This window comes from Hemitrygon akajei, chromosome 9 (genome assembly GCF_048418815.1).
Source record: "Hemitrygon akajei chromosome 9, sHemAka1.3, whole genome shotgun sequence".
NCBI classification, from domain to species: domain Eukaryota; kingdom Metazoa; phylum Chordata; class Chondrichthyes; order Myliobatiformes; family Dasyatidae; genus Hemitrygon; species Hemitrygon akajei.
In genome coordinates this window covers 140,785,139-140,808,609 of record NC_133132.1, presented here as the reverse complement: position 1 = coordinate 140,808,609, position 23,471 = coordinate 140,785,139, and the positions used below count along the sequence as shown (strand labels likewise).

At 42.1% G+C, this 23,471-nt stretch overlaps 1 protein-coding gene across 3 annotated transcripts in view; it reads left to right on the top strand.

The window, feature by feature from the left end:
• Positions 1–23,471, top strand: part of LOC140733586 (uridine-cytidine kinase-like 1) — an 85,109-nt gene that overhangs the window by 8,897 nt on the left and 52,741 nt on the right. For all 3 annotated transcript variants that reach the window (XM_073057130.1, XM_073057128.1, XM_073057129.1), the window contains exons 3-6: positions 1,121–1,227; positions 2,638–2,808; positions 13,229–13,300; positions 20,120–20,309. In XM_073057130.1, coding sequence (XP_072913231.1) covers positions 1,121–1,227; positions 2,638–2,808; positions 13,229–13,300; positions 20,120–20,309 — 540 coding nt within the window. The remainder of the gene's footprint in view (positions 1–1,120; positions 1,228–2,637; positions 2,809–13,228; positions 13,301–20,119; positions 20,310–23,471) is intronic.

Below are 23,471 nucleotides of genomic sequence, written 5' to 3'. Positions count from 1 at the left end.
TTTTATTGTTATTTGGGTAAATCTGCTGTGCACTTTCCAGGACCAACGTACTGTATCCCTGTTGTGAAGGAAAGTATAATAAACCAAATGTGGTTAGCCAGACTTTACTCAATTTCAGTTTAAGTACCATTCCTTTGTATTTCATCGAAGTGGAGGCTGACATTCCATTAGACTTTTAAATTATATTTGTACCTTCCCATTAACCTTTAGTCATTTCTGTCCAAGGAAACTTAAATTGTGCTTCTTCACAGTTCTGGTTCTTGCCAGTTAGAAAATAGTCACTCTCTTTTAGGTCTAAATTCAATGGGCTCAAATCTCTATATGAAACTTAATCTTTTATTTTGCTAATTGGGTCAGTGCTGTTATTATTTCCAGCCTATTTATATATCTGAAGCCAAGAAATAAGTTGCATAATTCAGTGTCAGTTCTATTACTTGTATTTTACCCAATTAATTAGTTATTCCTTTTAAACTTATAATTTTATCCTGAGTGTTTCTCTTGCACAGCATCTTTTCTGGGTGATCTGTTTATGCCTACATTCCAAAAACAGTTGGGGTTAGTGAGTTGTGGGCATGCTACTTTGGCACCGGCAGCATGGCAATATTTGCAGGCAGCCCAGCATAATCCTCACTGTTTTGAAGCAAACAACTCTTTTCACTGCTTGTTTCGATGTACATGTGACAAATAAAACTAATCTAATCTTTATTCTGATTTTGAATTATAGCTTCGAAATCAGAATTCTGGATAGATTTCTTTTATTCTCTTTAACAGGAAGAGGATGATTCTTTTTGAAGATTGAATTAAGTAAAGCCCTTCCTATAAATGCGAAAGTTTGGCAAAACTAATCCTCCAAATGATTCCTACTTTCAGGGTTGTAAGAATGACAAAACAAAATTGATTACTTCAGGCTGGGCAAAATAAATTTTGCATTCTTTTGACCTGATGGAGCTACTGGATTTAAGATATTTTTAAAATTTGAATTTGAAAAACAATATAAAATATTTTGGGACAATTTCCAAATGAGCACCATTGTAATTAATTTATGAATTTGCTGTTAAGGATAGGTATTGCATCCTTCCCATCCACTATTAAACTCCAAAATGTGCATTTATTTTTGTAGGTTTGTGTGGAGGAAGTTCTTCTGGCAAAACTACTGTGGCTAACAAGATCATTGAGGCTTTGGATGTTCCTTGGGTGGTTCTACTTTCTATGGATTCCTTTTATAAGGTAAAATGGTTTTATTTGCAGTGGGTTATTTTAAGGGTATTGTGTGGTATATTAGTATGAAAATTTGTAGGTATTTTATGGAACTGTTAATGATTAGTTGAAGCTGTTCCATTTGTGTATTGCTATTTGATGCTGCTTCATTTCATTTTTGCATAGTTACAAGAAGGTTTTAACAAGATAAGAAATGGATTATTATCGAGTAAATGTCATTTTACATTGATTTCAAATTGGGCTGCCTCCACATGCATTTCTTTTTCTTCCACTGTATATTTTCTCCAAAACTTTTTATTCTTCTTGCTTTACATAGCAGATTAATCCACTCTCTTTGTCATTGTGCTTGAAATATGAATCTGAATTTCCTGTTTGTTCATTTTCAAAAAGTTTTGAATTTGTCATCAGAATAAACAATTCAGAGGATTTAAAGTTTTGAAGCTTATTACGTAGGGTTGCCTATATATGAAAGAATTTATAAGCGTATTCAAAACCATAGAAAGCCGTCGAGTGTGATACAGATAAATCTTGTAGGCATGTTAAAAATTATGGAGAGCTATAGGGAAATGGAACTGAATTCAAGTTTGAATCCATCATGGTAATATTGAATGTTACAAGAGGCCAAGAACTCTGGGGCTTCTACTACTTATACTTTTATATTCTTCTGTAAGATAACATTAAAGTTTTCTATAACTAAATACCCTTCCTAATCTTGCATTAATTTTGATTGAGATCTCAGATCAGTTACCAATTTGATTGTTCTTAGTGGTGTGGTGACCAAGCGTGCTATACACTCAATATCTTAAAAATTAAAACATTTTATTATTGGTGGCCCATTTTCTATTTGTATTCTAATCCAATCTCGCACCAGTGTGCTTTTATTTTCACAAGTAAGCTGATCATTTACATGATTTTTTTCTAAAAGCCCTCTTCTGGACTTGTGTTTGGACTGCTGCAGTTCCGCTTTACATCAGCTTTTTTTTTCACTGTAAAGCTATAGCATTTCTGAATCAGCTTACTTTTACTTGCTCCATTATCTGCACTCTAATACCAATGTTTAATTTGTATGATTTGCAATTACCAGATTCCAAGATCTTTGTTGCTGAATTAATTACTACAGTAAGGTTAAAATTGTCACTTCTGGCAAGCACTTGTATTATGTTGCTGTGATTTCTGGCACTTTATTGTTATAATACTTATTTGTCCAACTATATTATCTTCATATCAGTATCTGTGTTTCTGACGCTTATTGTTTTTCTGAAACTCTTGGAGCAATAATGGCTTTAAATAATTTGAAAAAAAAACTTCCTTGCAGTGTGCCATATTGTCTATGGCTTGTTGTTCTGTGAAGATAAGGGCTAAAACTATCATCTTAAAATTTGTATGGAATTAGCTTAATTATTTTCTTCCCATTGACAGGTCTTAAACAAGGAGGAACAAGAACTAGCTGCCAAAAATGAATACAATTTTGACCATCCTGATGCCTTTGATTTTGACCTAATCATACATACATTGAGGAAGCTGAAGAAAGGGAAAAGTGTGAAGGTTCCAGTTTATGATTTCACCACACACAGTCGACGGAAGGATTGGGTAGGCTTAAGAATTTTGCCTTTTTTTTTGTAAAGACATATGAACTGAGCAGGAATAGCTGTACACCATTGAATACGATAACAGCTGGATTGATCTTAGCCACAGTTCCATGTCCCGACCTATTCAAGTTCATTTATTTATTATATGTACATGTACACGTTCTTAGGTACATGTATATAGCTAGGGTGTCTTAAGACTTTTGCGCAGTACTGTAGTAATTTTATTTATTGCACTGTACTGCTTCTGCAAAAAAAAACATTTCATTATTCTGTTACTGTATATGATACTGTACTGTAAGTCTGATTCTGTTTTGGGTCTCTATTGTGGGCAGGGAGATGAGAATCATGGTTGCAAAAAGGGGAAGGGAGAGGTGAGGGAGCAGGAAGCACCAAAGAGACATTCTGCAATAATCATTAAACCAATTGTTTGAAATTAAATGACCTTGCCTGATGATTCAGGACTGAGTGTAATGGAGAAGCTTCACTCGTTCATATGTTTTGGTCACGTCTGAGTCTTGGAAAATATTGGAAAGAAATATTTCAAACTTTCTCGATACTTTTCAAAGTAAACTTTAAGCCTAATCCTTTGACAGCTTTATTTGGTATTGTTGGAGGAAAGGATATTATTTTGGAGTCATCTGACTTGCACATTTTGGCTTTTATTTCTCTTATGGCCAGAAGGACGCTCTTGCTTAAATGGAAAGATGCGCCCCCCCCCCCCAAACTCACGGCCAATGGTTATGTCATGTCATGTCATGTTTAAATTTAATGTTCAATCTCTGAATCTGGTCAAGACTTTCAAACATTGTGGGGACCTTTTCTGAATTATTTTCAAAACCTTTGATTTGCTGTTAAAGCACAGATGATGACTAATAATTTTTTAAACTTTTTTTTCTTTACTAATCAGCTTCGGTCTTGGTCGTGGGTTAGATTTTTTTATATAATAAAATTATTATATCTCAATGTTACAAATTAATCTGTATGAAAATAGGGTAAGAAGTTTTTATGTACCATTTAGTATAATGTATTGATATTTTTTTCTTGTACTCTATTATATGTAAATTAATAAAAATATTGGAAAAGTAAAGAAAGGACTGGGTGTGTCTGCACCCGCTCCTTCCTCACCCCTACCTGTGGCACTCCTTCTCTGCCACCTGTCCTACACCCCTCCTGCAGCACTCTACCCACACCATTCCCAATATCCTTTGCTCCTGTCAGATTTATAAACTCGCTTCTGAAGCCAAAATAGCTTACCTACAATGTTCAGCAGAACAACACAAGCAAGAACAGCAGCAGCAAAACAAGCCTGTTTGTTTCCCCCCCCCCCACCCTCTCTCTCTCTCTCTCTCTCACACGCATGCATGAACACACGTACACACAAACCCAATACAGGCTGCCTCCAGGCCTCCAGCCTTGAGTACACTCACAGACATTGATTGGGCTTCTGACTTTCCCAGAGGACTCTCAATTTGCAGACGCAGTGCTTCACCAATAATTGCAACCCGAAATCCAGGCCTAGGGAGTCACCAGCCCTTGTGTGTCCTGCCCGATCAGAACTTCAGTCCTGGGACCAGGGTGGAGCGGTGGGAGGGTGGCACCAGCTGTCATTCTCGCTGGTCTTAATCCGCAGTTCTATGACTCCCTTGTAGTCCAAAAATATTATTATCACCCATGAAGGTGTTCAGTGATTCAGCCTTCACAGCTCTTTGGGAGAAGAATTCAAAAGATTCACAATTTTTAGGAAGAAATTCCTTCTCAACTTACTTTTAAAAAGCGATCTCTCAGTTTGTACCTAGCTCTTTAATTCTAGACTCCTCACATAATGAAGTATCCTCTGAGTACCCACCCTGTTATATACCCCCTTTGTATCTTCAATAAGATCAACTCACCTTCATCCATTCAGTGTAGTCCCAAAATACTCGATTTTTCCTTGTAATATCCTTTAATCTCTGTAATCAACATAATGAAATAACCTTGATCTGTGACAACACAGGTGTATCTCTCCTTGCATTGAAGAACAGAACAGTGCACAGTAGTCCAGGTGCACTGTTATCATTATCCTATTTGGTTGTGGCAAGACTTCTTTACATTTTATTCCACCGTCTTTGTAACGGATGTTATCATTTATTGGGTGGGTGGGGGGAGGGAGTGAATCTACTTCTATCTTGTCTTCTAATCTATTCTCACACCTAGTGCACTTTTGTTTTTCACTAGAAGTAGGCTCATCATTTACCTCAGTAGTTGCAGCTTGCAACTAAATTCTGTTCATTACTTTTTCTCAATTCTAATAAATAGAGTGCAAGACCCTAGGATATAGGAGCAGAATTAGACCATTTGGTCCATCAAATCTGTTCCACCATTTCATCATGGTTGATCCATTTTTCCTCTCGGCTCTGATCTCCTGCCTTCTCCCCATATTTCTTCATGCTCTGACAAATACACGATCGATCAACCTCTGACTTAAATATACATAAAGATTTGGCCTCCACAGCTGCCTGTGGCAAAGAATGCCACAGATTCACCACCTTCTAGCTAAAGAGATTCCTCCTCATCTTCGTTCTGAAGGGATCCCCCCTCCCCGCATTCTGAGGCTGTGCCCTTTGGTCTTAAGACTCTCCCACCACAGTATGTCAAGCATGTTTTTTTCTTTCATGAAACCATGTTGATTATCTTTGTTATGATTTTGTATATGGCACTGTTGCTTCTTTCTTAATGGATTTCCAAGTGTAGAAATCTTAAGCACTTTTGGTCACTGCGCATCAGCCAATTGTATGACTTAACTTTTCTGATATTTGACATGGTCCTTTATTGCAGAAGTTATTGAAGTACTTGGAAGAATGGTGGATAAAACACACCACCAAGTAATGATATTTTTGAAGCTGCATAGAGGGCTATTCCTACAGAAATTGTAGGCAGTCTCAAGAGTAGGTTATGTGGTTGGCACAATATTGTGGGCCGAAGGGCCTGTAAAGTGCTATAAACTTCTATGTTCTATGTATACCAGTAGAAGGTATTGTTTGGAAGAGGAATTCAGAATCAAAACCATTAAAATAAGTTACTAAAGAAACAAAGAAAAGTGCTTACGAGAATTAGTAATAAATGGTGAGGATTTTGAAATCTGCGCTAAAGGTCAAATGACCAAGGACCAGTCTAGTGTTTGAATGGGCTATTTTTTTGAAATCAAGTAGCTGAATCTTTAAATTGTGGTATGGAAGATGGGTGAATTTACAATCAAGTGGAATTAAATGCTAAAATGAATTTGCACTTCACTGTTGGTGTGCTAGACGTGCTCTGTTATGTATTTAAAATTCCTTGGCTTCACAACATGTATACTTTGTATTTGAGGCCTGATTATTTGGTACTATTTATCTATAGCCCAGAATTTAGAATTGGGTGTATTATCACTGATGTACTCTATGTCATGACATTAGTTGTTTTATGGCAGTTTGGTTAAGATTCTTTGTATAAGCACACTGCATCTTTATTTTTTAAAAGGAGATTTCCTGGGTCCCTGTATGCAACAATGTTTTCCTGCCGCCTTTTAGTTTAGACAATATTGTTCCCTATTCCATGAATTGTGTGAAATTTTAATTATTTAGGAAAGTTCATAAATGTAATGCCTAAAACAGTTTGCAAAAGGCTATTTTAATTAGTTAATCATTGATGCCTGTTTTTTGATATTGTAATAGTCTTAAATTGATGGCATTTCTCACCTGGCTGCAGAAACACAATAAAACTAAAGACTTACAATTAACATTACCAACAATACAAGCAGATACCGCCATCATTTTTAGCTTCTGGCTATTTCTCCCTGCATACAAATAAGCGGTTTCCCTTTTTTATATAGTTTTGCATTTAAATTTAATGCTCCACAACCAAATCACAAACTTTATTGGATAGGGACTCGTGACTGAAATTTGCTATTGCTTGAATTTTTTTTGTTAGCAAGGACTGCAACAGGGTCTGAGAGGATGGTGGTAAGCCCTCAAGGCATAATATGAAAAAAACCTTGCTGTGATTTTTCTTTCTTGCGTTCAGTATTGTCTGTCTAAGTTTATGACATTGCTAGATGCAGTCTAATTAAAATTTTAGTTTCATGCAGATTTGTTTGAAGTTTCAGAATTTTGATTGGAGATACTGAATATATCAAATTCTGTTTCATTGTATAGTAATTTATTCATTCACTCTATGTGAATATTGATGGACATGCTGGCATATAATGCCCAATGGCCCAATTTTTTTAAAAATAGATGGCAGTTGTATTCTGAATGCTTGCTTGTTTGTGTTTACCTGGTCCCGATGGCTTCATCTTATAACGGAGTATGATTAATTATTTTATCATTCAGTTTAATTCAAGTTTAATTGCCATTCAACCCATAGATGAATACTAGCCAAACGAGACAGCATTACAATGGGGTCAAGGCACTAAAACACATTACCATCTCAGTCGTCCCTCTCCCCCTCCTCCCTCTCCCTGCCCTCTTCCCCCTCTCTCTTCCCCCCCTCTCTCTTCCCCCCTCTCCCCCCCCTCTCTCTTCCCCCTCTCTCTTCCCCCTCTCTCTATCCCCCCACCTCACTCTTCCCCCCTCCTCTCTTCCCCCTCTCTCCTCTCCCCCACTCTCTTCCCCCTCTCTCTTCCCCCTCTCTCTTCCCCCTCTCTCTTCCCCCCTCCTCTCTTCCCCCCTTCCTCTTCCCCCCACTCTCTTCCCCCCTCTCTCTTCCCCCCTCTCTCTTCCCCCCTCTCTCATCCCCCCTCTCACTCCCCCTCTCACTTCCCCCCTCTCTCTTCCCCCCACACTCTTCCCCCCCTCTCTCTTCCCCCTCTCTCTTACCCCCTCTTTCCCCCCTCTCTCTTCCCCCATCTCACCTCTCCCCCTCTCTCTTCCCCCTCTCACTACCCCACTCCACATCCCCCACTCTCAATCCCCCTCACTCTCCCCCCTCAACACTACCCCCCACTCATACCCCCACACATCCCCCTCACTACCCCCCACACTCCCCCCTCACTACCCCCCTCTCTCTTCCCCCCCACACACTCCCCCCTCACACAACCCCCACACACATCCCCCCTCACACAACCCCACACACTTCCCCACATCACAACCCCCACACAACCCCCACACACAACCCCACACAAACCCCCCACACACATCCCCCACACTCATCCCCCCCTCTCACCCCCACACACAACCCCCTCACACAACCCCACACACATCCCCCCACACAACCCCCCCCCTCAACCCCCCACACTCTACCCCCCACACTACCCCCCTCATCAACCCCCCTCTCACCCCCCTCTCATCCCCCCTCATCTCACCCCCCACTCTATCCCCCCTCCTCAACCCCCCTCTCTCTCCCCCTCACTCTCCCCCCTCTCTCATCCCCCCCACACTTCCCCCTCACTCTTCCCCCACTCTCTACCCCCCACACTCTACCCCCCTCACACTCCCCCACAACCATCCTCCCCACTCTCTACCCCCCTCACAACAACCCCCCACACACCTACCCCCACACACAACCCCCCACACACTACCCCCACTCACTTCCCCCCACTCACCTCCCCCCCTCTCACTCCCCCCCTCACTCTCCCCCCTCACTCTACCCCCCACACTCATCCCCCCTCACACAACCCCCCCCTCTACCCCAACCCCTCTTCACAACCCCCCCTCATCACTTCCCCCCTCACTCTACCCCCTCACACATCCCCCCTCTCTCTTCCCCCCCTCTCTCCCACCCCCCACTTCACCCCCTCTCTCTTCCCCCCTCACTCTTCCCCCCTCTCTTTCCCCCCTCTCTCTTCCCCCCTCTCTCTTCCCCCCCTCTCTCTCCCCCTCTCTCTTCCCCCCTCTCTCTTCCCCACTCTCTTCCCCCCCTCACTCTTCCCCCCTCTCACTTCCCCCCACTCTCTCCCCCCACACCTCTTCCCCCTCTCTCATCCCCCCCTCACTCTTCCCCCCTCTCTCTTTCCCCCCTCTCTCATCCCCCCACACTCTACCCCCCTCTCTCTTCCCCCCACACTCTACCCCCCTCTCTCTTCCCCCCCTCTCCTCTATCCCCCCTCACTCATTCCCCCCTCTCTCTTCCCCCCTCTCTCTTCCCCCCCTCTCTCATCCCCCCTCTCTCACCCCCCTCACACTTCCCCCCACTCTATCCCCCCCTCTCTCTTCCCCCACTCTCCTCTCCCCCCTCACTACTTCCCCCCACTCACTTCCCCCCTCACTCTACCCCCCCTCACTCTTCCCCCCTCTCTCTATCCCCCCCCCTCAACCCACTCTCCCCCCCTCTCTCTTCCCCCCCTCACTCTTCCCCCCTCTCTCTTCCCCCCTCACATCATCCCCTCTCTCATCCCCCCTCTCCTCTACCCCCCACTCTCACCCCCACTCTCCCTCTCACTTCCCCCTCACTCTTCCCCCCTCTCTCTTCCCCCCCTCTCTCTTCCCCCTCTCTCTTCCCCCTCACTCTTCCCCCCTCTCTCTTCCCCCCTCTCCTCTTCCCCCCTCTCTCTTCCCCCTCTCTTCCCCCCTCTCTCTTCCCCCCTCTCTCTTCCCCCCTCTCTCTTCCCCCCTCTCTCTTCCCCCCTCTCTCTTCCCCCCTCTCTCTTCCCCCCTCTCTCTTCCCCCCTCTCTCCTTCCCCCCTCTCTCTTCCCCCCTCTCTCTTCCCCCCTCTCTCTTCCCCCCCTCTCTCTTCCCCCTCTCTCTTCCCCCTCTCTCTTCCCCCCTCTCTCTTCCCCCCTCTCTCTTCCCCCCTCTCTCCTTTCCCCCTCTCTCTTCCCCCTCTCTCTTCCCCCTCTCTTCCCCCTCTCTCTTCCCCCTCTCTCTTCCCCCTCTCTCTTCCCCCCTCTCTCTTCCCCCTCTCTCTTCCCCCTCTCTCTTCTCCCCCTCTCTCTTCCCCCCTCTCTCTTCTCCCCCTCTCTCTTCTCCCCTCTCTCTTCCCCCCTCTCTTCCCCCCTCTCTTCCCCCCTCTCTTCCCCCCTCTCTTCCCCCCCTCTCTTCCCCCCCCTCTCTTCCCCCCTCTCTTCCCCCCCTCTCTTCCCCCCCCCTCTCTTCCCCCCCTCTCTTCCCCCCCCTCTCTTCCCCCCCCCTCCTCTTCCCCCCCTCTCTTCCCCCCCCTCTCTTCCCCTCCCCTCTCTTCCCCCCCCCTCACCCTTTGTGCAGTACTCTGAATTTATCCCAACAATGAATTCCAGTTTATGAGAAAGGGTTTTCCTCTGAGCATTCGGGTTTCCTCCTACATTCCAAGGTTACCAGTTAGTAGTTAATTGGACATTGTAAATTGTCCTGTGATTAGGCGAGGATTAAATCGGTGGTTTGCTGGGCAGTATGGCTCAAAAGGGCCTGTTCCACACTGTATCTAAATAATAATAAATTCTAAAAAAATTTATTCCAGTTCTGGGATTTCAAAATGAGATTTAATTTTTGACTTGCAAAATTAATCTTTCATTCCTTGCTGAATCTGGTAATATGGTGGCCTGCCTGGACGTAGTGGCATCCCCTGGCTTCAACTAAAGGTGTAATTATTTGTCTTTTAAATATTTCATACAATTGCAAGACTCTGGATTTTAAGAACATTAAGTATTGCAGATCTAACCATTAGTGAGTTGCTCGATAGCTACGGAGCTGGAATTGTGTACTTTTGTGGAAATGTATTTAGTTGCCTTTTTTTTTGCATGCCATCGTTGTGCCGAGGCAGCACGTGTTCCAACAAATGGTGCGAGTGATTGTCTTGGACGTTGTTATTGTGGTCGCACGCCCTGTCGGGCATTGGTTATGTGGAATTCTGAAGTCTGGTTCAGTGATTCATTGTTGAGACCCATGGCATAGGGCTTGCTTACCTTAGTGGTGGCACAGACTAGGCCCTCATGCCACAAGATTTGCCTGTTGCAGCCACCCAGGAGAGGAGATGCTGGAGGCTGTGTGGGAGAAAGCAGAGTCCTCTTTGGGCGTACAACAATCTGTACAGGGTTGGGGCAATGCTGCTCTCTGGTGTTCACTCAGTGGAAGAAAAAGCTGGACCAGGACAAAATCCCATGCACCATCAATCTACAGGCCATGCTGCTCAGGGACTAGAGCTTTTTTTTTGTGTTATAACCATATGTGCTGTGTGCTGCGGTAATGTATTTTGTACCCTGGTCCTGGAGAAATGCTGTTTTGTTATTACTATATTCATGTACGGTCAAATGATAATTAAACTTGAACTTGAATTAAGCTTCTTTAGCAGCTTAACAAGCCATTCTGTTTAAGAGGCTATTAGCGCTGGGCAATAATTGTTGGCCTTGGCAATGATAATAGCTACAATATCCAAGGGGAAAGGGAACAGTATGATTTGTTAACAGAGAAAGGAACAAGATGATAACTTAACAGAAAAAATTGAACCCTGCAGTTTCTATGAAATGATAGTACAGCTGCACTTCCTAAATTACAGTGAGCTCAGTGTACACCATGAAATGAAAAGCTGATCTGTCAAGTTCTGCATATTCATGTATGAAGACTCTGAAATCTGAAAGAACCATCATTTTCACTGAATATTTCTTTTCAATTAGCCATGCATTAAATTTTGTTTCAGATCTAATTCACACTCAACAATAGGGACAAATTTCAATGATATGAATTCAGGTGGTTTTGCAGAATAGTTCATACTGATGTTTAGGACAAATCTCTGGAGTTGGAAGATTCATAGTTTTAATGAGGATCATAGTTTTCAATTTTGTTATCATAGAATTGTACAACATGGAAAATGGCCTTTGGCCCAGTTCATCCATGTCACCCAAGATGTGTGAATTTATCCCATTTGCCTGTATTTAGCCCATAACCCTCTGGGCCCTTTCTAGCTATTTATCTGCCCAAAATTACATTAAGCAGTGTAATTGTACCTACCTCTACAGCTTCCTCTGACAGCTTGTTCCACATATCCACATCCTTTTTATATCATTCCCCTCTCACCTTAATTCTATTCCCTCTAGATCATCCCTCTAGATGTCACTTAAAGTAAAATTGGATAGGTATATGGGTAGGAAAGGAATGGAGGGTTATGGGCTGAGTGTGGGCCAGTGGGACTAGGTGAGTGTAAGCGTCGGCACGGATAGGTAAGAGCCTATCAAGCCTCTTGTTACTCAAGCCTTCCATTCCTCATAAACTCGTGAATCTTTCCTGCATTCTTCCCTGCTTAATGGCATCCTTCCTACAGCTGGGCATCCTGAACGGTCCAGGTATGGCCTTGTCAACTGTTTATACAAGTGTACTCAGCTGTATATCCCCAACTCTTGTATTCAGTGCCTTGTCCAATGAAGGTAAGTGTGCCAAACACCACCTTCGCCATCCTGTCTACCTGTGCTACCACTTTCAGGGAACCATATACCTGTACACCTCTGCCTCCCATTCTTTGAAAATCAAAATTAGTTGATTCAAAAAACCCTGCAGCTTAATAACATGTTTTTTTTATGTTGCTAATACCCAAACAATTACATGAAAAGTCTACTGACTTTTATTTTAAATAGATGAGGGAATACTCACCCACTAATTACTACATTGCATCTAACAAATTAATTCCTAAAATAGAGTTGAATAGGTGAAATGATTAAATATAAGTACTAAATAGTAAGCTGCTATTGTACATACATTTTTGCAGGTTGTAATTTTTCCTGTGTGAGTTGAATGTTAATTAACAGGAATTTTTTTGGCAATTTTATTCAATTTTAAGATCCAAAATGGCTTTACTAATTTTAATTAACTCAATGCTGATTTCCACCCCCCCCCCCCCCCCCCCCAAATAATGTTAAATTTATATTGATCACACAGTGTTAATATCAGCTGTGGAGTTCATTGCATAGTTTTGTACTTCTGCGATTTTATTTACAGAAAGTTAGTCTTGTAATTAAATTTTAACTTAAGTACCTGCTTGTGAATGTTGTATATTCAATCAAAAGCTGACGGATTACTACGGAGTTTAGGCTGCAAGGAAGTATTTCTAACAATGATGGCATGTAACTTATGAGAAGACATTCCTGAAAACATTACTATGAGTGATAAAAGCATGTACATTTATGAATAGTACATGTGATAGAAATTCAGAATTTCATTTGCTGTTTTAAAATGCTTTACTTGCATCTTGTGATTTTATGATTTGCTTCTCAAGCTATCCCACAAATGTTGAAGTCTTGCATTGTTTCTTCATGTTTAAGGGACTGGAGACTAAGAAAAGTAGCTGTACATTTGCAGTTCATGTTTTAATCAATTAATCCAAGTGTTGTCTGTCCATTTCCATTAGATATATTTAAATTGGAAAGTTGATGTTCCAGTCTGTCTCTGTCCATCCAAGATGGTGCTGATTTGCTTTTAAATCTGAATTGGGTACCTCAGAGGTAATTTTTCTCGAGCATTGAAACTAGTTAGTAACTGCAATATTTTTAAATTTGTTTTTACAGAAAACTGTGTATGGAGCAAATGTTGTCATCTTTGAAGGAATTCTTGCATTTGCCAGCAAGGAGCTTCTAAAGGTGCAGTGATTTTCTTTTTGCTACAGTGTTTGAATAAAAACTTGTGAAACATCATTGATCATTACAAAATTATTTTTCCAAATTATAGTGGTAAGATGATACATTTAGTAATGTGATCTACAAAAGAACTGTGCTCAGTACCACCCATGATGTGTTTCATGCCAAATAGATTGGCAGTACTAAAGCACCACACAACAGTCAGTTCATCTCTATACTAACACTGGTAGATTTGCAGCAAGCCCTGATGTAAAATTGTTGAAAAAAGAAATTTTTGACTATGAAGCTCCCTCACTGGGCTCATATGGAAAATTGGCTTGTTGCCAGCCCAGCTAAGAGCCATGGACTCTGTGATGAGAAGCCAGCTTCCGTAAACAATAGGTGTCCTAGGGTCAATATGATTTGGAATTCAACCAAATAGGACCATCGTGATATTACAGTTAAAGAATTGTCAATTTGAGCAAATGCTGCATAAATACTGTCTGTACACAATTGTTGGTTGACAAGAAATAACAAATTGTACACTGCATAAAATTATAAAGAAAGTGTGTATTTACAAATTTCAGCTTTATTGAACAGTTATACCATAAGACATAGGAGTAGGATTAGGCCATTCACCCCATTAAGTCTGGCTCCACCATTCCATCATGGCTGATCCCGGATCCTACCCAACCCTACATACCTGCCTTCTTGCTATATCCTTCGATGTCCTGACCAATCAGGAAATGATGAACTTCCGCCTTAAATATACCCAAGGACTTAGCCTCCACCGCAGACTATGGCAAAGCATTTCACAGATTCACTACTGTCTGGCTAGGAAAATTCCTCCTTACCTAAAAGATCACCCCTCTAGTTCTGGATACCCCTATCATAGAAAACATCCTCTCCACATCCACCTTAGCTAGTCCTCTCCAACAATCGGTAGGTTTCAGTGAGATCCCCCCCCACATTCTTCTAAATTCCAGTGAGTACAGGCCCAAAGCTGCCAAATGCTCCTCATTTGTTAACCCCTTCATTCCCCTGAATCATCCTTGTGAACCTCCTGGACTCTCTCCAATGACAACAGACCCTTACTGAGATAAGGGGCCCAAAACTGTTGACAATACTCTAAGTGTAGCCTGACTGGTGTCTTATAAAGACTTAGCATTATCTCCTTGTTTTTTGTTCTATTCCCCTTGGAATAAATGCCAACATTGCAGTTGCTCTCTTTACTACAGACTCAACCTTCTGGGAATATGGCACAAGGTAGAACATAGAAATTTACAGCACATTACAGGCCCTTCGGCCACAATGTTGTGCCGTCCATGTAACCTACTCTAAAACCTGCCTGGAATCTCCCTAGCACTTAGCCCTCTATTTTTCTAAGCTCCATGTACCTATCTAAGAGGCTCACAAAAGACCCTATTGTATCCGTTTCCACCATCACCACTGGCATTGCAATCCAAGCACCCACCACTCTGTGTGAAAAACTTATCCCCGACATCCCCTCAGTACCTATTTCCAAGCACCTTAAAACTATGCCCCCTCGGGTTAGCCATTTCAGCCCTGGGAAAAAGCCTCTGGCTATATACATGATCAATGCCCCTCATCATCTTATACTCCTCTATCAGGTCACCTCACATCCTCCATCGCTCCCAAGGAGAAAAGGCCAAGTACACTAAACCTATTCTCATAAGATACGCCCTCCAATCCAGGCAACATCCTTGTAAATCTCCTCTGCACTCTCTCTATAGTATCCACATCCTTCCTGTAGTGAGGTGACCAGAACTGAACACAGTACTCCAAGCGGGGTCAGACCAAGGTCTTTTATAGCTGTAACATTACCTCACATTTAGATAATATTCTGCACTATTGTTCCATTTTACCAAAATGCATTATCATACAGTTCTCAACACTATATTCCATCTGCCACTTTTTTGCCCATTCTTCCAATTTTTCCAAGCCCTGCTGCGATTGCATTGCTTCCTCAGCACTACCTACCCCCCTCCACCTATCTTGGTATTATCCGCAAACTTTGCCACAAAGCCATCAATCCCGTTATCCAAATCGCTGACAAACAATGCGAAAAGTAGTGGTTCCAATACTGATCCCTGAAGAACACCACTCGTCAGTGGCAGCCAACCAGAAAAGGCTCCTTTTATTCCACTCGCCGCATCCTGCCTATCAGCCATTCCTCTATCCATACCAGTATCTTTCCTGTAACGCCATAGGATTTTATCTTGTTAAGCAGCCTCGTGTGGCACCTTATCAAATGCCTTCTGAAGATCCAAGTAAATGACCTTTTTCTGTCTCTCCTTCGTCCACTCTGCTCGTTACTTCCTTGAAGAACTCTTAACAGATTTGTCAGGCAAGATTTCCCTTTACAGAAACCACGCTGACTTTGACTTATTTTATCATTAGTCTCCAAGTACTCTGAAACCTCATCCTTAATAACAGACTCCAGCACTTTCTCAACCATTGAGGTTAGGATTACTGGCCTATAATTTCATTCCTTTTGTCTTCCTCCTTTCTTCAAGAGCGTACTTAGTAGGAAAAAGAAAAAAAAGGGAAAAGCAAATAAAATGGCCCATTACAGTTAAACCAGTCTAAACATTGGAGCTGATCTTGAAGTTGTCTTGACTCGCTCGCTGGACCCACGGTTTGTGTGAAAACTCATCACGTTCCAAACTTTGCTTGAAATCCATTTCAAACCAATGGGTGCTCTCTCTTTCTCTCTCTCGGGAGTGTTGGCTCTTCCTTCTTGGAGCCATTCATCTGCACAAAGCACCTTGTGTAATGGGGACATTCTTTTCCACGGTATCCTTGGCCATCTTCTCTCCTGTCCTCTTTGCAGCTCCCGCCAAAACAAAAAAAATCCTCAAACCACACTGTCCGTCACAAATCTCTCTCTCTGCCCCACTCTCTTGAATATTCTGCCGATTCCACCATCCAGATTGGCTGACACTACATTCCTAAGTTGAGTATCAGCCCCTTACCTTGTAGCTGAAACCAAAACATTCTAAAAGCTTTTGCAGAACAGCTAAAATAAAATACCTACACATAGCAGTAAAAATCTTAAACAGGGCATTACAACTGGAGCTCAGTTTAGTCAAATATGAAAGTTCTGAAAAGTTTTGTTTGTTCTTGCATGCAAGTTATTGAAAGCATTTCAATTTTTCATATTATAAAAGTCTTAAAACTTAAATCACTTAACAATCTTTAAGAGATCTCTATTTTAAAATCTATTGATACTAATATTTCCCTTGGTCACTCAGTCATTCTGCTCTGTTGAATAAATGATAATGAGTGATGCAGCGTAACTGTATATAATGACTGTTATTGAATACCTTTATTGTTCTTGGTATATGTATTTGATGAACATTTGTATGGGCTGCATTATAGCCTAAGGATTGGAGTAAGTTAGAATAATAAATGAGGACATATTGGAGAAGTGAAAAAAAATTAGGTAACTGATTGTGCCCCAAAGTGTTTTTGAGTGTGCATAATTACAAAGGTTAGATTAGTTAGGTACTTGAAGCGATAAAGAATGGTTCTGCATCCGTGGAACAAATCAGGTCTAGGCTAATATTTCACTCAATCATGGCAAAGTGTAAAATAATTAAAAGATATATGTTACAAATGTGGAGCAACTCTGAGGGGCCGAAGGGTGCAAAGTCGCCCCCTCCTTTTTGAGAATCGCAGGATTGCTATTATTTTGGGTCTGAGACCCAGGAAATGAGAGAGATACATATCATGTCAATAATGAGAGAGAGAGACGCCGGATAACAGCAAAGGCAGTTGTTATAGACAACGCAGAATACACAAGGTTTGGAATGTCTGCTAACACAAGCGGAACAGAACCACTGATTACTGCTATTGTCTCTTGGAGAAGGAATTGTGTATTGAGTACTGTACTATTCATTGAAACCCCTCGGGACAACCAGAGTGGTCTGGTCGAGGGATTGCATCATCCCAACCTGATTGACATCTGAGACCCCGTGAGTGAGGATAAAAGACGGGTCTGGGGAACACCCCTTAGACACCAGGAGAAACGCTAGAAATCCAGTGACAGCGTTTTATAGCGAAAGCCGGTGAGAGCTCATGTGTGTCCTCCCTTGCCTGGGTGGCGGGCTCATCATGGAAGAACGGTTTAGCTAAAGGAGAGGTCATACTTGAACGGCCACAACAACGAGACACCGACGGATGAAATCTGAAGAAGGGAAAAAACAGTTGGAGAGTTTGGTGTGGGTTGGGATCATCAAGAACCTGGAACTGGAAGTGTTAGAACTAAGTGGCTGGAGAAGAAAATAGTGCCTGGCGGTGTGATCGGCAATAGAAAGGGTACAAAACAGGAGAAAGTGAGAGATGGAGAGTGACGGCAGCTGTAAAGAGCTGTAAAAAAAATAGTGCATAGAAATAATGGATTCTGATTTGGAGAAGATACCAAAATCTGTGTGTGAATTAACAGAGGAAATCAGGCTTGTATCAAAATCTGTTTTTCCTGTACAGTACTACATTTTGAATTGAATTGACTTTATTACTTACATCCCTCATATACATGAGGAGTAAAAATCTTTACGTTACGTCTCCGTCTAAATGCACAATGTGCAATTTATAGTACTTTATAATAAATATGTACAACAGGATAGTCAATATAACATAGAAATACATTTGTGCCAGCATGAATTAAGCATTCTGATGGCCTGGTGGAAGAAGCTGTCCCGAAACCTGTTGAACCTGGCTTTTATGCTGCAGTACCATTTCCCGGGTGGTAGCAGCTGGAACTGTGTTTGGGGTGACTGAGGTCCCCAATAATCCTTCTGGCCCTTTTTACACGCCCGTCTTTGTAAATGTCCTGAATGGTGGGAAGTTCACATCTACAGATGCGTTGGGCTGTCCACACCACGCTGCAGAGACCTGCGAATGAGGGAAATACAGTTCCCATACCAGGTAGTGATGCAGTCAGTCAGTATGCTCTCAGTTGTGCCCCTGTAGAAAGTTCTTAGGAACTGCAGGCCCATACCAAACTTCTTCAACAGTCTGAGGTGAAAGAGGCATCGTTGTGCCTTTTTTTACCATGCAGCCACTATGTACAAACCACGTCAGATCCTTGGTGATGTGGATGCCGAGGAACTTAAAGCTGTTCACCCTCTCAAGCCCAGATCCCTTGATGTCAATAGGGGCTAGCCTGTCTCCATTCCTCCTGCAGTCCACAACCAGCTCCTTTGTTTTCGCGACATTGAGGGAGAGGTTGTATTCTTGACACCACTGTGTCAGGGTGATGACTTCTTCTTTGTAAGCTCCCTCATCATTATTTTCTGAATAGAGGGGAAATGTTTTGCATTGTTAATTTGAACCTGTGATGGTTATTAGTCTGTATTGCAATGAGCTCCTTTCTGAGGACACTGGTGAATCAGTTCCTGTAAATTCAGTACCCCTGATAATAACCAGGAACTGGAAGGTTCCAAGGATGGAAATTTTCTGCCCCAAAAAAGCAACAAGTATGTGTTTCCTGCAGCTCAGAGGAATTGATTGACAAGATTTATGAGTGGTACTAAAAGGCTGAGCACCTACTTGATAGGAAAGTGTTTGAGAGTGAGAATAGATTTCAAGGCCAAAAGGAAGAAACTCTGATGTTGGGGAGCTAGAAACCAAAGTTATTCAGCCAAAATGAGTATGTTTTATATTGAATATGAGATCATGAAGTTGACTTGGAATCTTGCTTTTTGATATCCCTTCAAGATGATGGCAAACATGAGGGAAAAAACAAGAGGTGTTTAAGCAGAGTATGTAGTGGGAGTAGATGATAGCTTTAGAGTTCCCAGTGGTTTCATGGGGGTGTTTGTAAAACAATTTGAGAGCACAGAGCAGAGAAGCCCTGAGAGCCATCATAGAGCGGAGGAACTAAATTTGATACTTCATGGATGTAGATGACATTGATAACAATAGAAGATGATTGCTGTTTTGGTAAGTGGTGGAGCTACTACAGGTTAGAAAAATCCTAGAGAACTGAGTAGTGGAGAGGCATTGGAAGCAAAGTTATTGTAGAAACAAAAATAACCACATCTCAAAGAAGTTGAGGACCAGGGAGTGGTAATGGCAGTAGTCACAAGAAAAGTAATGTGTGACTTAGGGTTGTTTTGACAGAAACCATGTGTGGAAACTGGTGCTTCAGATTGAGCAGATTCATCAGCTATGAAGAGGCTATGCTTGGAGAGAGCCATGTAAAATGTTAATCTCCATTAACCTACAAAGGAAAGCTAGATGATCATGTTTGGTGGGAATAGAGACAAGGGATGATCTGATTGAAATTATTTTGAAGAATGGGAGAGAAACTAGAAAGAAGTGAACTTAGGGTTTAAGTCTTTTACACAATACAAACCTCAGGAAGATCATCCAATAACCAGGCATCAGTTAGCACATCATAAATATAAGGGATTTTGCAGATGCTGGAAATCAAGAGCAACACATATAACTGGTTGGAGAAACTCAGCAGGCCAGGCAGCATCTATGGAAAAGAATAAACAGTCAACATTTCGGGCCGCGATCCCTCTTCAGGACTGGAAAGGAAGGGAGAAGATACCCCGTCAGTTTAGTTAGCACATGAGCTGTCCTGATAGCTTTCAGGTTCCCCTCTTGTTTGGTTGCTGCAGTTATTTTTAAATTATCAGGCTGTTCAGCATGTCATGGATGAGCAGAAATTTACACTATCATGATGATATTTTACATTACCATGAGATGATTTCTACTAACATTCGCAGTCAGCAGAAACCATTTCATGATAATGTGAAATAAAATGCTTTAATTCATACATTCAAAATAATGGAATTCTATGTTTTTTAGCTTCTAGATATGAAAGTTTTTGTGGACACTGACTCTGATATCAGACTTGTTCGACGTTTAAAAAGAGATATATCTGAGAGAGGTCGTGACATTGTTGGTGTCATCAAGCAGTACAACAAGTTTGTAAAGCCTGCGTTTGAGCAGTACATAGAGCCAACAGTACAGCTTTCAGATATTGTGGTTCCTCGAGGTAAGAATTCTTTATATATTTATCTGTGTTTAAATAGCCACAATGGCTAAATTCAAAACTGCAAAATTTTCGAGAAATGTAGTTACCATTTTTCGAATGTTAATCCTTTTGAGATTATTATAGTACTGCAGGTTATAATTAGGGCTCAGGAAAAGAGTGGAATTTCAACCATGGTATATATGAACTAAAATTAAATATACAGTGACATTTATAATGGGTGAAATTTAACTTCGGAAGTACTGCAATACCTGCAATATTGGAATAGTTTCTCTATAATGACTCAACTTAGAACATGGAGCAGTCCAGCACAAAATATTAAGCCAGCCAATATAGTCTTAGTCAATGATCAATCTAATCCTTCCTTCCCTCAAGGCCCATAACCCTCCATTTATTTTACATCCATGTGCCTAGCTTAAGTTTCCCTGTTGTATTAGAATCAGGTTTAATATCAGTGGTGTATGCCGTGACTTGTTTTGCAGCAACAGTACATAATTTAACAAAAAGGCCCAAATAAATAGCATAACAGAAGTACGTGCAACTGCTGCTAGTTAAATTGTTCAGGAACATTCTCCTGTCCCAATTAAGCAGCTATCCAAATAAACGAAGAGAATCCCAGCTATTGATGAGTTTTTTTTCTTTATGTGTGTATGCATGTTTATGTGTATGTGTGATGCTGAGAAGGCTACGGTCCGTGATGGAGCTGGCTAAGTTGGCAACTTTTTGCAGCTTAATCCGATCCTGCGCAGTGCTGTTCCATCAATGAGGACTGGTGTGTGTTCCTTTGACTTCCCCTTCTTAATTATTACTATCCATTACACCACTCGCCTTTAGAGCAGCAATGAAGGTCCTCCATCTCAGACAGTGTTCAGAGCTTCTTTCATTGTCAGTAGCTTTCTCTCAGTTTTTATTACTGTCAGTCATGCAGGTCCCAGGTGAAGACTCAGGAATAACATTTCACTCGTATGTAAAAAGATTCTTCATTGCTCTTTCCATAGCAACCTTGTTGTACATGTCTGGGTTGTTAGCTCTGAGCTAAGCACCCATACCTGGAAGACTAGTGGGCCACTCTTAGTCTGTCCTCTGCCATTTGACCTGTTTGGCATGGGTGACCGTACCAAGTGCCAAAGCATATAGAGCCCTGACTCCAGCCAATATATCTCTCTGGGTCATTGAACCATGCAAGCTTCCAAACCAGGACAAGGTTGTGGTCCTCCCCTTCCTGAAGTCCGTAATTAATTCCTTGGTCTTACTGACATTGAGTGCAAGGTGGTTGTTGTAACACCACTCAACCATCTGATCTAGCTCCGCTTCTTCCACCACTCCTGGCTGTGTGCTTCAATCATTGACCACTCTCAAAGTGGATAACATATATAAAAAACAAACACTGACATCTTTCCTCCACTTTCTTCTATGCATCTTAAACACATGTTGTCTGGTATAGGCCATTACCACCCCGGAAAAAAGGTGCTGGCTATCCACTCTACCAATGCCTCTTATAATCTTGTACACCTTTATCAGATCCTCCAATGACAAATACCTTAGCTTGCTCAATCTTTCCTCATAAAATATTTCTCCAATCTAGAAAGCATTCTGGTGAAACAAATCATAACCAAGAGAAAGTCTGCAGATGCTGGAAAATCTGGTAAATTTCTGGTAAATCTTCTCTGCATCCACTCCTTCCTAAACGAGGGAACCAAAATTGAACACAATATTTTAAGTGCGATCTAACAAGAATTTTATGGAGTGCAGTATTACCTCATGGCTACTGAATATCCCAACAAATGAAGGCCAGCACACCATATGCTTTCTTAACCACCCTGTCAAGTTGCTTGGCAACTTGGGACTTGGACACCAAGATCCTTTTGTTGCTCCATGCTACTAACAATCTTGCCATTAACAATGTACTCTGCCTTCAAGTTCAATCTTCTAAAATGTATCTCTTCACATATTTCCAGATTGAACTCCCCTCTACTATTTTTCCACCCAACGGCATCCTGTCTTAATGCCGTTGTAAGGTACGACAGCCTTCTACACTATCCACAGCGCCTCCAATCTTTGTGTCACCTGCAAACTTGCTAACTCACCCCTTTACTTCTTCATCCAAGTTATTTATAAAAATTGACCTCCAGGTAGAAAATGCTCCATCTAGTACTACCCTCTGGCTTCTGTAGACATACCAGTTCTGAATCCACCCAGCCAACCTTTCATGAATCCCATACCTCATGAATTTATGGGTGAGTCCACAATGGGTAGCTTGTCAAGTATCTGACTAAAAACCATAGATGCTACATCCACTGCTCTAACTACATACAATTGTTTTCTCAACTATTATTTTTTTTGGTCTGTGGCAATGCCACTCGTTAAAAGATCTTCCGTTTTATACCGCAAACACAAGGAAATCTGCAGATGCTGGAAATTCAAGCAACACACACAAACTGCTGGTGGAACGCAGCAGGGCAAGCAGCATCTATAGGAAGAAGTACAGTTGACGTTTCAGGCTGAGACCCTTTGTCAGGACTAACTGAAAGAAAAGATAGTAAGAGATTTGAAAGTAGGAGGGGGAGGGGGAAATCCGAAATGATAGGAGAAGACAGGAGGGGGAGGGATGAAGCTAAGAGCTGGAAAGGTGATTGGCAAAAGGGATACAGAGCTGGAGAAGGGAAGGATCATGGGACGGGAGGCCTAGGGAGAAAGAAAGGGGGAGGGGAGCACCAGAGGGAGATGGAGACAGGCAAGCAGTGATTGTGAGAGGGACAGAGAGAGAGGGGGAAAAAAGGGAGAAGAGAGGGGAAATAAACCAATAAATAAGGGATGGGGTAAGAAGGGGAGGAGGGTCATTAATGGAAGTTAGAGAAATCAGTGTTCATGCCATCAGGTTGGAGGCTACCCAGACGGTATATAAGGTGTTGTTCCTCTAACCTGAGTGTGGCTTCATCTTGACAGTAGAGGAGGCCATGGATAGACACATCAGATTGGGAATGGGACGTGGAATTAAAATGTGTGGCCTCTGGGAGATCTTGCTTTCTCTGGCAGACAGAGCGTAGGTGTTCAGCGGAACGGTCTCCCAGTCTGTGTTGGGTCTCATTAATATATAAAAGGCTGCATCGGGAACACCGGACGCAGTATACCACACCAGCCGACTCACAGGTGAAGTGTCGCCTC